This window comes from Struthio camelus, chromosome 3 (assembly GCF_040807025.1).
Source record: "Struthio camelus isolate bStrCam1 chromosome 3, bStrCam1.hap1, whole genome shotgun sequence".
Classification (NCBI taxonomy): Eukaryota; Metazoa; Chordata; class Aves; order Struthioniformes; family Struthionidae; genus Struthio; species Struthio camelus.
In genome coordinates, this window is record NC_090944.1 from 59,870,515 (window position 1) to 59,882,752 (window position 12,238).

Here is a 12,238-nt window from a genome sequence, read left to right on the forward strand (position 1 = left end):
GCTCAGTGTCCTATTACCAGGTTACCTACTACCCACAGATTCATGTGGTTAAGCTGCATAGCAAATGACTTCTCTCTCCTCCTCCAGCCCCCAAACAGTTATTTGATCAGCTGTGGTTTTCACTTTGCACCTTCAGGTTTCTATTAAAACCAGGCTGACTTGTGTTGAAATTTCCCATCTCTGATGAGGATGCAACCACAACAATCACTTGTTTCTTCAACTAGTCCTTGCAGTCTCAGAAAACCCTGGACCCTTCCTTGCAGATCAGCTGTGTGAAAACCCAATATATTAAGGCAGGGCTCTCTCCACCTTGTCCCTGTGAGTGGAATGCTCTACTTCTGTTGAGAAGTTTCAAACCCCAGCTTCCCCTTATGGGCAGGAAAGTGTGGGAGGTTTATGGCCTTCTGGCAGAGCGTGCGCCCTCCCCCGCGGTCCTGCCTCCCGCCGCTGCCTGTCCACCTGGCAGACAGCACTGAGCAAGTCCCAGCACCCATTTCCTCATTGCTAAGGTTAAAGAAGAGCAGAGGAAGAAGAGTTGCTCCAGTAACCACAGCCAGGCCCGGGGCAGGCTTGCCGTGCCACAAGAGCTGCCATCACAGCACATCCAAAACTAGCTCATCTGAGTAACCGTCGAGGAAAAAGCAGCAGAAATAACCACTTGGAGGATTCAGGCCGATTCCAGCAATCCCAGCTGGTTGTACAGCTGCTCCTTCCCCTGGGCTGTTCTACCAGCCGGCTCCCTAAACAGCCTGGGCACGCGTCTTCCTTGGCATCAGTCGCTCCACCAAACTGCAGTGCAGAGTCAGGCACAGGGAGTGGGGTGTATGACAAATGACATGCTGAATTTCAGCCTTTCTTATTCATGAAGCCTGCTTTTATAAAGTTATCTTAGGTGCAAACACCAGGGACTCAGAAATGCCTGCATGGAGATTAGGTGAAGATATCTGAAAACTATGAATCTGAAGTGACAACAATTGAGACAAAAATATGCTGACTTGTGTACAGTCTAACCTCTGGCACCATCTCAGAAATGCTCAGGGCTTCTGCTTACTGAAAGCATATGACTTTAAAGAATTGCACACCTGTGCACACTGTCATCATACCAACACAATTCTGACATGACAGCTCTGAAATATCAGTATATTGTCAATTAAGTTTGTTAGTGATCTGAGATCAGTAACGATCATGCTAGTTTCACGGGGGTATTGCAGGGCTTCAGCACAAGTGATGTATCATGCCATATCAAAGCAATATAACATTGAAATAAAAGTCACTAATAGAGAGCACCTTTCCCTGTCTGCCTCTTAACCCTATAAATCTGTGATTGCATTTACTGAAAATTAAGGGTACGTTTCATGTTACTCAACAGATGATTTACCTCAATGTGCTCTTTGGTGATGAGCCAGGGTCGGTGAGCCAACATTTTGTTCAGTTCTCCTAAATTTTGCAGTTTCTGAGGTGCGTTTTCCAGGCCATTCAACCATTTGGGGTCTCCACCGACATGAAGAAAATCATTCACATGGAGGTTAACAAGGTAAGAGCACTGATGTCTTGCTGCAGCCTAGAAAGGAAAACACAACTATGACATAGAAAACAATTACAGTGAGTGAGTGCTTTATGATAAATACCACAAGTCATTATTTCCTCAAGGTATTCAAAAATAAGACTTGTGGTGTTCAAAGAATGAAATTAAAAAAAAAAAAAAAAAAAAAAGAAGTGACCAATGCAGTAGCCGGTTTTGATTACATTTCTGTTGTGAGAGCAATATTTCATTCATATACATTATAACAATGCTGGCTACAGGTGCAATATGCATATGCCCAGGGAAGAAAGGTACAGCTACAGATTTATTATATATCCTCTCCAGTATGGTAGAGGCAAGATTGCCTCTAGCTGAATCTTTACCAGCTAAAACAGATTGTAGAATGCATAGCCAGCAAAACTAAGGGCAGCTTTTCAGCAAAGAACAGATCAAGTACCACTTATACAAACAGTAATACCTTCCCCATTGAATTAAGACAATCTTTCATACAACTTTGAAAAGGCAAAAATCATTGCACTAGCAGATTGGAAATTATAAAACCAACCCCTTCTGACCAAAAACTTGTTTTGAATTCAGAGATTCAGAAGTGGATGGTGGAACTGCTGAGTTAGAACACACACAAATAAGTTGCCTTGAAAAACAGTTTCTGAGATACTAAAGAAACCAAGAGTAAACAGTTGTCTTATTTTTATAACAGAGTTTTTTTCTCTCTTCCTCACATTCCTCCTGAAACCATGAACATGAAGTACTGGTCTTAGGAAACAATTTGTAAAACAGACACAAACAAACCTACTCTGCTTTTCCCCTTAACTTATGACAAAACGCCTCTCTCCATCTAGAAGCTACAAAACAGAGCAATAACGACTATTTAAAAAAAAAAAAAAAAAAAAAAAAAAAAGGACCAGAGATCATTGCCAAAGCGGCTGTCTCTGCTTGCTGCTTTATGTTCCAGCATACCATTATCCCGATGTAGTGTCGGTAATGAAGAGGGAGTGGACCATCCATTTGCAGTAGATAGTGCTGAGTTTTCAGAAAGCTTTCAAGATACTGTGGGTGGAAAACCATCACCAAGGTAACATTGTCCAATCGGCCCAGCGTAGCAAAAGAATCCGCAAACAGCGTGTGCATCATGGCGTCTTCGTTTCCCACCTGAATGGTCTGATTTAACAGAAAGAGCAATTAGCAACATTGTCTAAGATGTACCGATAAATTAAATATAGGAGGGAAATATTACCACAGCACCCAGAGACCCCAGTGAATTTCTGTTAAACACACACCAGCAAGAAATTGTATGATAAATCTATTAATGGCATTAAATCAGCGTACATAAGGCGAGACACATAAGATACTCTTTTAATATCTCCCATTTTGGGGATCACAAATGGTTATATCAGCAAAAGGAGATTTTTGTCTTTACACTTTCTCATGTGCAACACTGACTTTTCACTTTTAACTGTTTCATCTTCACTTTCTTGAATGCCCCAAATTGATCTTATTTATTTATTTATAACAGCAACAGGCAAACTGAATAATCATTTTTACCGAGGGGGAAAAAAAGGGTAAAGAAGTAAAAAGCTAGCTAGGATGACAAGAGAGAAATAAAGGGAAATTGAAGCTTAAGGCTCTAAAATTCCTAGAAAATCACAGGCATATTACAAACCTTTCACCTACTCCAAATTCTCTTGCCAGTCCCATCAAAACAGAAGCACGAGAAATGCTCAGCCACAGCTCTTTGAAGCTTGTCAGATTATTCAGAATGGTTGTGACAGCTCAAGAAAAAGGAACAAACCCCAGACCAGAAGGGTAGGTGCCTTGTGGACCAGTAGGAAATTACATCTGGATGTTCACAAGGAGCGGGAGTGTGCAAACAGACACTCTTACAGAAAACAGTATTGGGTTTCTCTTACGCTAGGTAGGTAGTACAAGAGGTGTCATAACTGTTCCAAAGTCCCCCAGGCATCTCACTGCTTTTGTACGTTAGAACCGTGGCCAAAGTCTCACCAGGACTGAATGTGATCACTACTGAAAATGTTTTGCAGTTCAGCAGCTGTCCTGAAACCAAATGTGGGTTACTACTGTTCCTTAAAAGCATAAAGTTCACTGTGTACTTGAAAACACCACCGCACCTCCTTCTCTGGGATGAATCTGCTTGGTCCGTGTCCCAGCGGTCTAGGAATTCTTATTCCAAGTTCCTAGAAAAGAAAATTACACCATCTCAGCATTTACTTATAAACAACTTTTTAGCTGTGGTTGCAAGAAAGAAAAGAATTCCTCATTCAGAGCTGGGCTTATTTGGGTACTTACAGTACCCTTACATGGGTACTTTTTCTAGTACCATTTGTACAAATGCAATTATTTTTCTACAAGTGCTTCATAACTAGCCACATTTGTTTACAGTTGCTGGTGTAGGGCACCATACTAAAAACTCAACAACAAAAGCCCTACCACCCAAGGAAAACACACACGAGTACATCCATACACTACAGCTTGGTTCGCAGAAAATTTTTGCATAAAGCATGTTTTGGCAGGGAGTCCAGGACAAGTAGTTCCGTACATAGCTGGCTGCTATGTGGTTATGCCACTGATACAAAGTGAGACTGATGTATGTGTGTACATCCGCAGTCAGCCAGCACATAACACACTGTGCATCTGTCAGGAAATGGAACAGCTGTAACCCTAATCAGATTTCTTTTTCCCAACCTCAGAGAGGTCTTAAAGTGCTGAAAGTACCTGATCTACGTTTGCATCTGCCTTCTTTTCAAGACAAGATAAACAGCGATTCAAGTTCATGAGAAGGGAAGGGATTTTTGCCCAGTCAGAACAGCAAAAACATCCTCTCGCACACTTTTGTGGACCTCGGTGTAACAAGAAGGCAGGATATCACCCCAGCAGTTCAGTGCTTGCACTCTCCCTCCTCAGCTAGATGAAGCTTCCTACTGAGCCTACAGCGCCTTCAGGCCCTATGGGCAGCCAAGGAGCAAGTTGCCATTAAAAGACCTGGGTGCGTCTCTGCCAGTTAAACTGTTCCCTTGGGAAGGATGGGAGCCCTGGTTCAAGGGCTGTTTCTGCATTTGGCATGGAGTGACCTTCAGAGGAGCCACAGCAGAGCCCACGGAGCACGCACCAGGACCATCGATGACGGAGCACATAAAATGGGACACGGCCTTACCTCTAGCACTCGTCCACCTCGCTGGCTGGGAGCCGCATCACTACGCACTCCCTCGTGCTTGCGGTACTCGCTGAAACGGCTCTCTTGGACGGATTATTCTCCACCTAGTGGCACAACCCTCCCATGAAGGATGGGAGCACCTAGTGTCACCCAAAGTGTGACAGGGGCTCCCACTGGGGCAGCTGATGACACGGTGCTCATACAGGTGGAGGGAGACTTGGGATTAAAGCTGGGTATGGCACCGAGTCCCTGCTTCCCGAGCTCCAAACACTAGATTATAAACTAACAGCGAGGGCTCCTTATTTCTTCCCTCTCCCCTGCCTTTCTTTTAAAACATATCAGCAGCCTCCAATCCAGGCAGCCCAAATCCCACAGAAATGTGCTACACATTTTCTGAAGTCACCAATCAGATCAAGGCCCTCCACTGGGTTTAGATGAATAAAGACTCTTTCTCGAGCTAGTTCAGGCTAGGCAGAGCAGAGGTGCACCTATAGCCGTTTTAGGTCTCAAGGTCAAACGGAGCCCCTAGATGCTGCCTGCTGGATCCAGTTTTAAACTTTGCTTCTCATGCAATGAACTTGTGCAAATAGACACTTCAGCTAAATACAGAAAAAGTGCAATAATAAGTGAGACCAGTATTGCTTGTTTATAACAACCTTTATCTGAGTGGGGAAAATGTAGCAATTTTATTAATCAGTTACTGTTCCCTGAACTTTCCCCTAAGATTACAAACCAGCCTCAGAAAGCTGGAAACAGGCAGTGCAGATCTAAGTCAGACTACCCAAACCCATCAGGGCTCTGACAGTCCCCAGCTCCTCTCAAACCCTAAGTCAGATTTCTCAAGTCTTATTTGGATAAAGTGAGATCAAAAAGCAGCTCTTACCGCTAGCCTTTTCACGTTTTCCATGGGACAGTAACGTGTGCAACGTAGCCTTGTCCTGCTCAGGGTCCCAGCGTTCACAAACACATTTCACGTGTCAGCTAAGGCTGCGGTAACGGCACTTGTCCGAGGAAGGTGGAATTTACATCCCCCAAACGCTCCCCACCCCAAAAAACAACTCTCGCACAACTTCTCATCCTGGCTACAGCTACGCTAGCAAATTAGAGAAACATCTTACATCCAAATGACAGCGAGAAAAAAGGCTGTACACAACATTTAATTTAGCAGATGTCTGCAATTGTCTGCCAACTCAAACACTCCAAGAGAAATACCTTGAAGTTTAATTCCTGAACAACTACGCTTCAGCCTTCCCCTTTCCCAGAACAGTCGCAGGAAGAAAAAAACAAAATTCCACAACCTGAGATCCTGCTAATCCTGAGAGCCTGCTAATATGGTTTGTCTCACAGTCTGAAATACATGAATATACTTTGCATTTTTAAAGTATGCAGGGGTCAAACTACTACTATAATTATGCTGCATATAACAGATTACATTAGAAAGACATTAAAGAAAAAAAAAAAACCTCTCTACAAAGTGACTTGGGTTTGTTTGTTTGTTTTTTTTTTTTTTTTTTTGGGGGGGGGGGGAGGTGTAGGAGTTGCTGCTTCCTCTCCCCAGGAAAAAAAAGCATCCTCCTGCACTGGGGCAGCAGCCCAGTACTTGAGAAGCCTGCAGTCAGGTCTGCTCTGAGCCAGATGTTGCAAAGGGTTTGTGAACACATCACTTCTCTGGCCTTCAGTTTCCCATCTGCAAAATAGGGGTAAGTGTGCTCCTTCCAGAGGGCATGGAGAGATAAGTAAGCTTATTGTCATAAAGGGGCTTGGTCACCACAGTCATGGGGGGGCTGTATAACTTCAGACCTGTAGAAAGTCGTCTTATAAATACTTATTCTTCAGTTACAGACTGAAACAGACCTTTTAGAAACATTTCCACTCCTGGTCATAAGCAGCGTTTAACCAAAACCTCCTAGTACTTCAAAAATACCAGGCATCTGCACGTACTCCCAGTATCTCAGCATTTCAGACACCATACAGACAGCACAGTACTAACTCTCCAAACACTCCCAGAGGATCTTACCCTTAGTCTTGACCACATGATGCCCTTCACCAAGCCTCCATTTTCCAAACACTCAAGGAGCACCGCCTTTCAGCTTTTCCCTTCCCTTGCAAAGGCAAGGCCCGTGCCCTGACCCCGGCACAGCCCCGCTGCCTCTTCCTGCTGCGCGGTGCTCCTAGGGGCGCATCAGCCTGCATCCAGCCAGGCAGGGGTGTCGAGGCTGAGCAGCAGCTGCAAACAACCAATATTTATTTGGGTTATTACAAAAGCGCAAGCAACTTGCACGCAATTCCAGACCATCAAGTTACACACCTAAGTGACTTAAGTGCTGCGTTTTCTACATCAAACTTTTCCTGTCTTCTTTCCTCCTCTTTGTTATCCTTGCCACACCACTTCCTTCAGTCTAGAAACTGCTGCTGAACATAGCTCTAAGCTCAGCAGAAAGTCAACCACAACGGAGGCTTTAGGTGCAAACAGTAAACAACAATAATTTGTCACAGGCACTCCATCTTCAAAGCCAGAACATAAAACCCGGCTGGTTGCAAAGCTGAGCATCAAGGGTGGAAGTGATTTCACCATTGGCACCCAGGAACCTCAAGAGCTGCTGGAGAGGGGCTGGCCGTGCCATCCACCCCACCGCCGCTCACCATCCAGAGGCATCTCTAGGGACAGGCAAGACTTCAGCTATATAAATGCTGTGTTTCTAGCTGGAAGAGACAAACTCCAGAAATCAGGGAGAAGCCACCTCTTTTCCCTTTTGTAATGTAGTTATGTTTCTGTACAGCCACTATTATTATTTCCAGGGGAACTGTGTTCACTAGATGCCTATGGTTTCTGAACCTGCGTGGCCCTCATCATTGCCATATCCGAGCATCTCAAACCTTTCATATATTTAATTCAAGCAACATTCCTGCCAGGTAAGGAAAGTGTATTAACTCCCACTTAAAAAAAGAACTGAAGAGCAGAAAAGCTACACATCTAACGGAGGCTGCCAAAGGAAGATCGGAGGCTTGAGGCAAGATCTCTCCAGTCATAGGCTACTGCCCTAACCATTAGGCTATAAGCCTTCTCAGAGAGATTTCTTCAACCAGGAAGAGTGTTTTAGTTTATGCAAATTTACACTAAAAACGTGAGCTTTTCAGAGTGGGGACATAAGAGTTAACGAGATAAGACTGCAAATTCAATTATACTTCCCAATTACCATTCTCTCTCACCAACCTGGTTCATTTAGTACATCTAACTCACTGGTGCCAACCAGACCAAAAATCTGTACTGCACACACATATATGCTGAGAGAAGACCACTCATTATAAAGCCACAAGCATATATAATTTCTCTCCACTTTTGGCTTTTCCGCAACTTGACTCTGCCAATCAAGTCCATTTTTAGCTGCATTTTTTGAAGTGCCTTATCAAGAACAGCATCCCTATCAAACTCAGGCAAAAGCTTAGAGTGGATTGAAAGCTAAACTATAAATATTTAAGTAACGTTTTTTAATACCTAAAGAACAACACATATCAACTCTCTTGGTAATAAATCATCACCTATTTTGGTTTTGATCCTTTTTAAAATATAAAAAGAGAAAAAAGTGTTATTTCTAAACAGACACCCAATATCAGAAATTCCACCTTGAAATACCAAAGCACAGCTAAGCTGCAAGCAGAAACGAAGGGCCTTTAACAAAGGAATGGCTTCTTAACCTTACTATAGCTATTACTCCATACGGAGCCTAAAACGCCTTTTCTGATCACTGTCCTTCCCTCATTACTGGCTCATGGCAGCTTAAGTTCTGCTTCCTGACACAAACCTCTCCCAAAACTCACTTTTAGTTTTGTCAGATGAGGATGGTGCCTTGTTACCAAACTGTTAACTTTCAGTTATTCAAGTTTCATGAGCTGAGCACTAACCACGAACCACAATCTTCAGACTGCTTCTCTGGTGTTAACACAGCAAGTCATTTTGCTCCCCTCAAGTACAGTCGGTACCAATATCAAATGTTACATCTTCCAAGGAGATGCAACTTATTTACATATTTAAGCCCCTATAAACAGCAAAATAGAACATTTTATCATAGACAAACCACAGGCAAAGCAAGTGGCACCAGAAAAATAATTATCAATTTACTTCACTAAACTACATTAACAACTTCATCTGAATCATCTGTGTCTTGATTAAGCACTAAATACTGCTAGATTCAAAAAAAAATTATAAAAAAAAATCACAAGCTGTAATGCAAAATATAACAATCTAAAAGAAGAAAACAAAACACTTACGGAAAGGGAAATAAGGTTTTGGAGACTTTTTTTGGTAATATCTTCCTAGATAACCAGTAGCCATTTTACATTATCAAAATGCATTCTTCTCCAAGCTTAGGATTAAGAAAGATGCAAGAACTGGAAGCTGAAAACTCCTCAGCTAAATTCTCTAGTAGATTTACAACTTAAACTTTGCGTCCAATGCACCAGTGCTGAAAATTCAGTTTAGCATAACTACAATAAGCTTTGAAGCTGACATCAAAAAAAAAAAAACAAAAACCCCACACCAACTCATTTAGCGCTTTTTCTTATGGGATAACATGCCACATGGTAACTAAACGACCAAGAACCTCACATTACATTTTCCAGGGAGACTTTGGCACTTACCAGCTTAAGAGGCTCCTTGACACTGCTGTAGCTGCTATGTCTGGTTCCCTACCTCCCCTTTAAAGGTTACTGAGACCAAGATCTCCCGGGTGGGAACGCTGACAGGCTACAAATTTGGAGCTTCCTTCTTTAGATCTTAAGGAACACAACTGACACCACGGCACCACAGGACAAGTGATTCTGATCTCCCTATGCGCTGTCACCAAGTTGATACATACTCAACTTAAAAGCCATATTTCCAGTTCTGCTAAACACACTAACTAGTGCAGCCTCCTTGTCATACGGGTAGCTTCTAGAAATAAATGGATTAAGAAATAAAGGGGGTGGACTAAGAAAGATTAACCTTTTTCCTCCAACCCCCCATCCCCCCCCGAAAATCCACAACCCCTACATCTTTTCTAGACATGGGGATAAGTAGAACTGGCAGTTTTTCCTATTTTGTTCAAAATATTGACCTAACCCAAAAGTATTTGCAATTGCCATGGCTTTCTCAGACCAACCATGACTCATGTTAAAATGGCAGGAAAACAATCCAGAAGATGCTAACCTACTCTAAATTTTTGCGCCGGTTTCATTTGCTGAGGAGCTCAGAACGGTCATTCAACTACAGTACCAGACATGTCTGCACATGTACGCAATCAAAGGACTGAAAACAACTATCCCACTTTGCTACAAAGTATCAAATTCAATAGCGCTACTGCTCTTCACTGTAATTAGAGCACAGCCAGTGTTGAAGGGTCTCTATTTTATATAGAATACATTATTCTTGCATTACTTCCAATATTTGAAGTTATTTTAATTAAAAATCAGGAAGTGTATTTTCTCTGAACGTCTTGAAATCCTTCAAAATATCAGACCTTATAAGCATCCTAAATTAGTTTGCATGACTTAACTCAATACACAGATCAAGGCACAGGATGTGCATGCACCCAAGGTCACACAACCTGTCCACAGCGTGAAGAATAAAACCAAAGCCTTGACTCCTCAGTCTCATGTGCTACCACCTTTTCTCTGGTGATCTTCTAGGATCAAACAGTAAGAGCAGGTCCACCAAGAGCAGCCTCATCGCACCTGAGCATTACTCGTTCTTCCTCAGCAGTAAAAGCTCTTTTATTTTTGAGTCCTGAAGTGCCTTTGTGACACAACCGTATAGAGACCGTAACCAGTTCACTTATGATGGGAGGTCACTGAAACCAAGGAAATTGAAATGACTAGTGTCTAGCTTTTCTAAATGCCAGTTCAGTAACACACAATGGAAATAAAGTTTCCAAGGACAAAGGATTTGGAAGGAAGGAGGGCAATCTCCATGCTGTAAACAATGCTGAAAACCCAGTAAATCAGTGCCACAGAAGGAAACAACTCTGCGTGTCACAGTTATCACCTGCATTATGTAGGCTGTACTGCTGCATTACGTCAACACAAAGCATTTTGTACCTAATTGGGACTAAGTCCGTACAGACCAGCAAAATACAAAATGCTTTCTCTCGTAACCTGCACCACAGCTTGCTGATTTAAAGCTTTTCTTCAAAAGAAAGTCTTACTACGGCGAAAATAAAGACCTCACAAGAGAGACCCGAGACCCACCTCATTGTTGCAATAGGCTAATCCTAGTCTGCGCAAGAATGAAATTACACTCTGGACAATTCAGACGCAAAAACTAGTCGGCCGAGGCTAAAGCTCCAGCAAACAGACAGGACACCCCTCCACGCACCCCCCCCCCCAGCAGTGTGCAGCCCTTTCTGGGAGCGGCGGGGGCAACGAGGAGGCATAGGACATCACCCGCATCGCTGCACCGCCCAGCGCGGCGGAGACGGAAAGGACCCGCTCGGATCGGACCGGCTCCGGTCACCCGCCCGGGCAGCCCGCCGCCGCCGCCTACCTGGTGCCGGGGCCGAGCCTGGCCGCGCTGCTGCCGGCGCGGGGCCGCCGCTGCCGCGCTCCCCCGGCGGCGGGGCCGAGCCGCGGGGCGGGGCCTCCGCCAGCCCCGCCCCGCCCCGCCCCGCCCGGGGGAGGAGCGGCGCCGGGCCCTGCGCTGCCCGCCGCACCGTTTCGGGGAACCCCCCTCCCCAGCGCCTGCCCGCCCCGCCGGAGCACACCCCCCCCCCCGCCTCCGCCGCCGCAGTCATGCCTGGGCGGGGGGGGTGCCAAAAAAGAAACCCAAAGAAACAAAACCCCCAAGAGAGAACAGCCGCCCCTAGGGAAACTGCCCCCCAGACCCTCCCCCCCCCGGCTCCTCCGTGCTCCCCCCTTTGCACCCCAGCCTGCTCTGCTCTCCTCCCTGGCATTAAGAGCACGCTGCTGTGGACAACACTTTTTCTTCTTGTTTTGTTTTGGTTTTTTTTTTCCTCCTCTAGAAGGCCACAGCTCTTTTCATTACTCAGGAGTTTCTACCTTCTCTGGAAGCAACAAGACAATTACGCCTTTGGAACTGAGGAATCGCAGGCGGTCAAGGCTTTGCAGTTATTTGTGTGATTAAGTATACTGCTTCAGAAATTTGGCCTCCTGCCTGTTCCCAAGATCATAACAGTCCTGGGCAAACATGTGTTTTGCAATCACATCAGCAAAACACTCGGCCTTTGTTTGCAGCAGTCTGTACTTCTCTCATCGACCCCCCAGGGCTATAAACTCTAGCCAGACGCCTTACATCTCCCACCTCTTTTGGTTTGGGATTTTATGGCACCAATTATTTCAAAAGAAACAAGTCCCTGAACCAGACCACATGATTTTTAGTCTTCCAAACCAATCTACGATGTATAAAGCTAAATTCCATTCAATCATTTTCATTCGATTTTTTTGAGTTACAAAGTATCCTAAGAAGAATCACTTTTTTGATAGGTGGAGGCCAGGACAGCTACGGACCCAAATTTCAACCCTAATAAGCTATCTAA

General features: G+C 44.3%; 1 protein-coding gene across 8 annotated transcripts in view; it reads right to left on the reverse strand.

The window, feature by feature from the left end:
• SESN1 (sestrin 1) overlaps window positions 1-12,238 on the reverse strand; it is an 84,049-nt gene that overhangs the window by 5,925 nt on the left and 65,886 nt on the right. The window contains exons 1-7 of one of the 8 annotated variants that reach the window (XM_068937986.1): window positions 10,935-11,156; window positions 9,351-9,642; window positions 6,730-6,939; window positions 5,596-5,699; window positions 3,670-3,735; window positions 2,501-2,701; window positions 1,379-1,561 (exon numbers count right to left, since the gene is read on the reverse strand). In XM_068937986.1, coding sequence (XP_068794087.1) covers window positions 1,379-1,561; window positions 2,501-2,701; window positions 3,670-3,735; window positions 5,596-5,619 — 474 coding nt within the window. In that variant the 5' untranslated portion in view covers window positions 5,620-5,699; window positions 6,730-6,939; window positions 9,351-9,642; window positions 10,935-11,156. Of the gene's footprint in view, window positions 1-1,378; window positions 1,562-2,500; window positions 2,702-3,669; window positions 3,736-4,273; window positions 4,412-5,595; window positions 5,700-6,729; window positions 6,940-9,350; window positions 9,643-10,934; window positions 11,312-12,238 lie in introns of those variants that run through there. The other 7 variants (XM_068937988.1, XM_068937987.1, XM_068937992.1 and 4 more) reach the window with 7 other exon arrangements.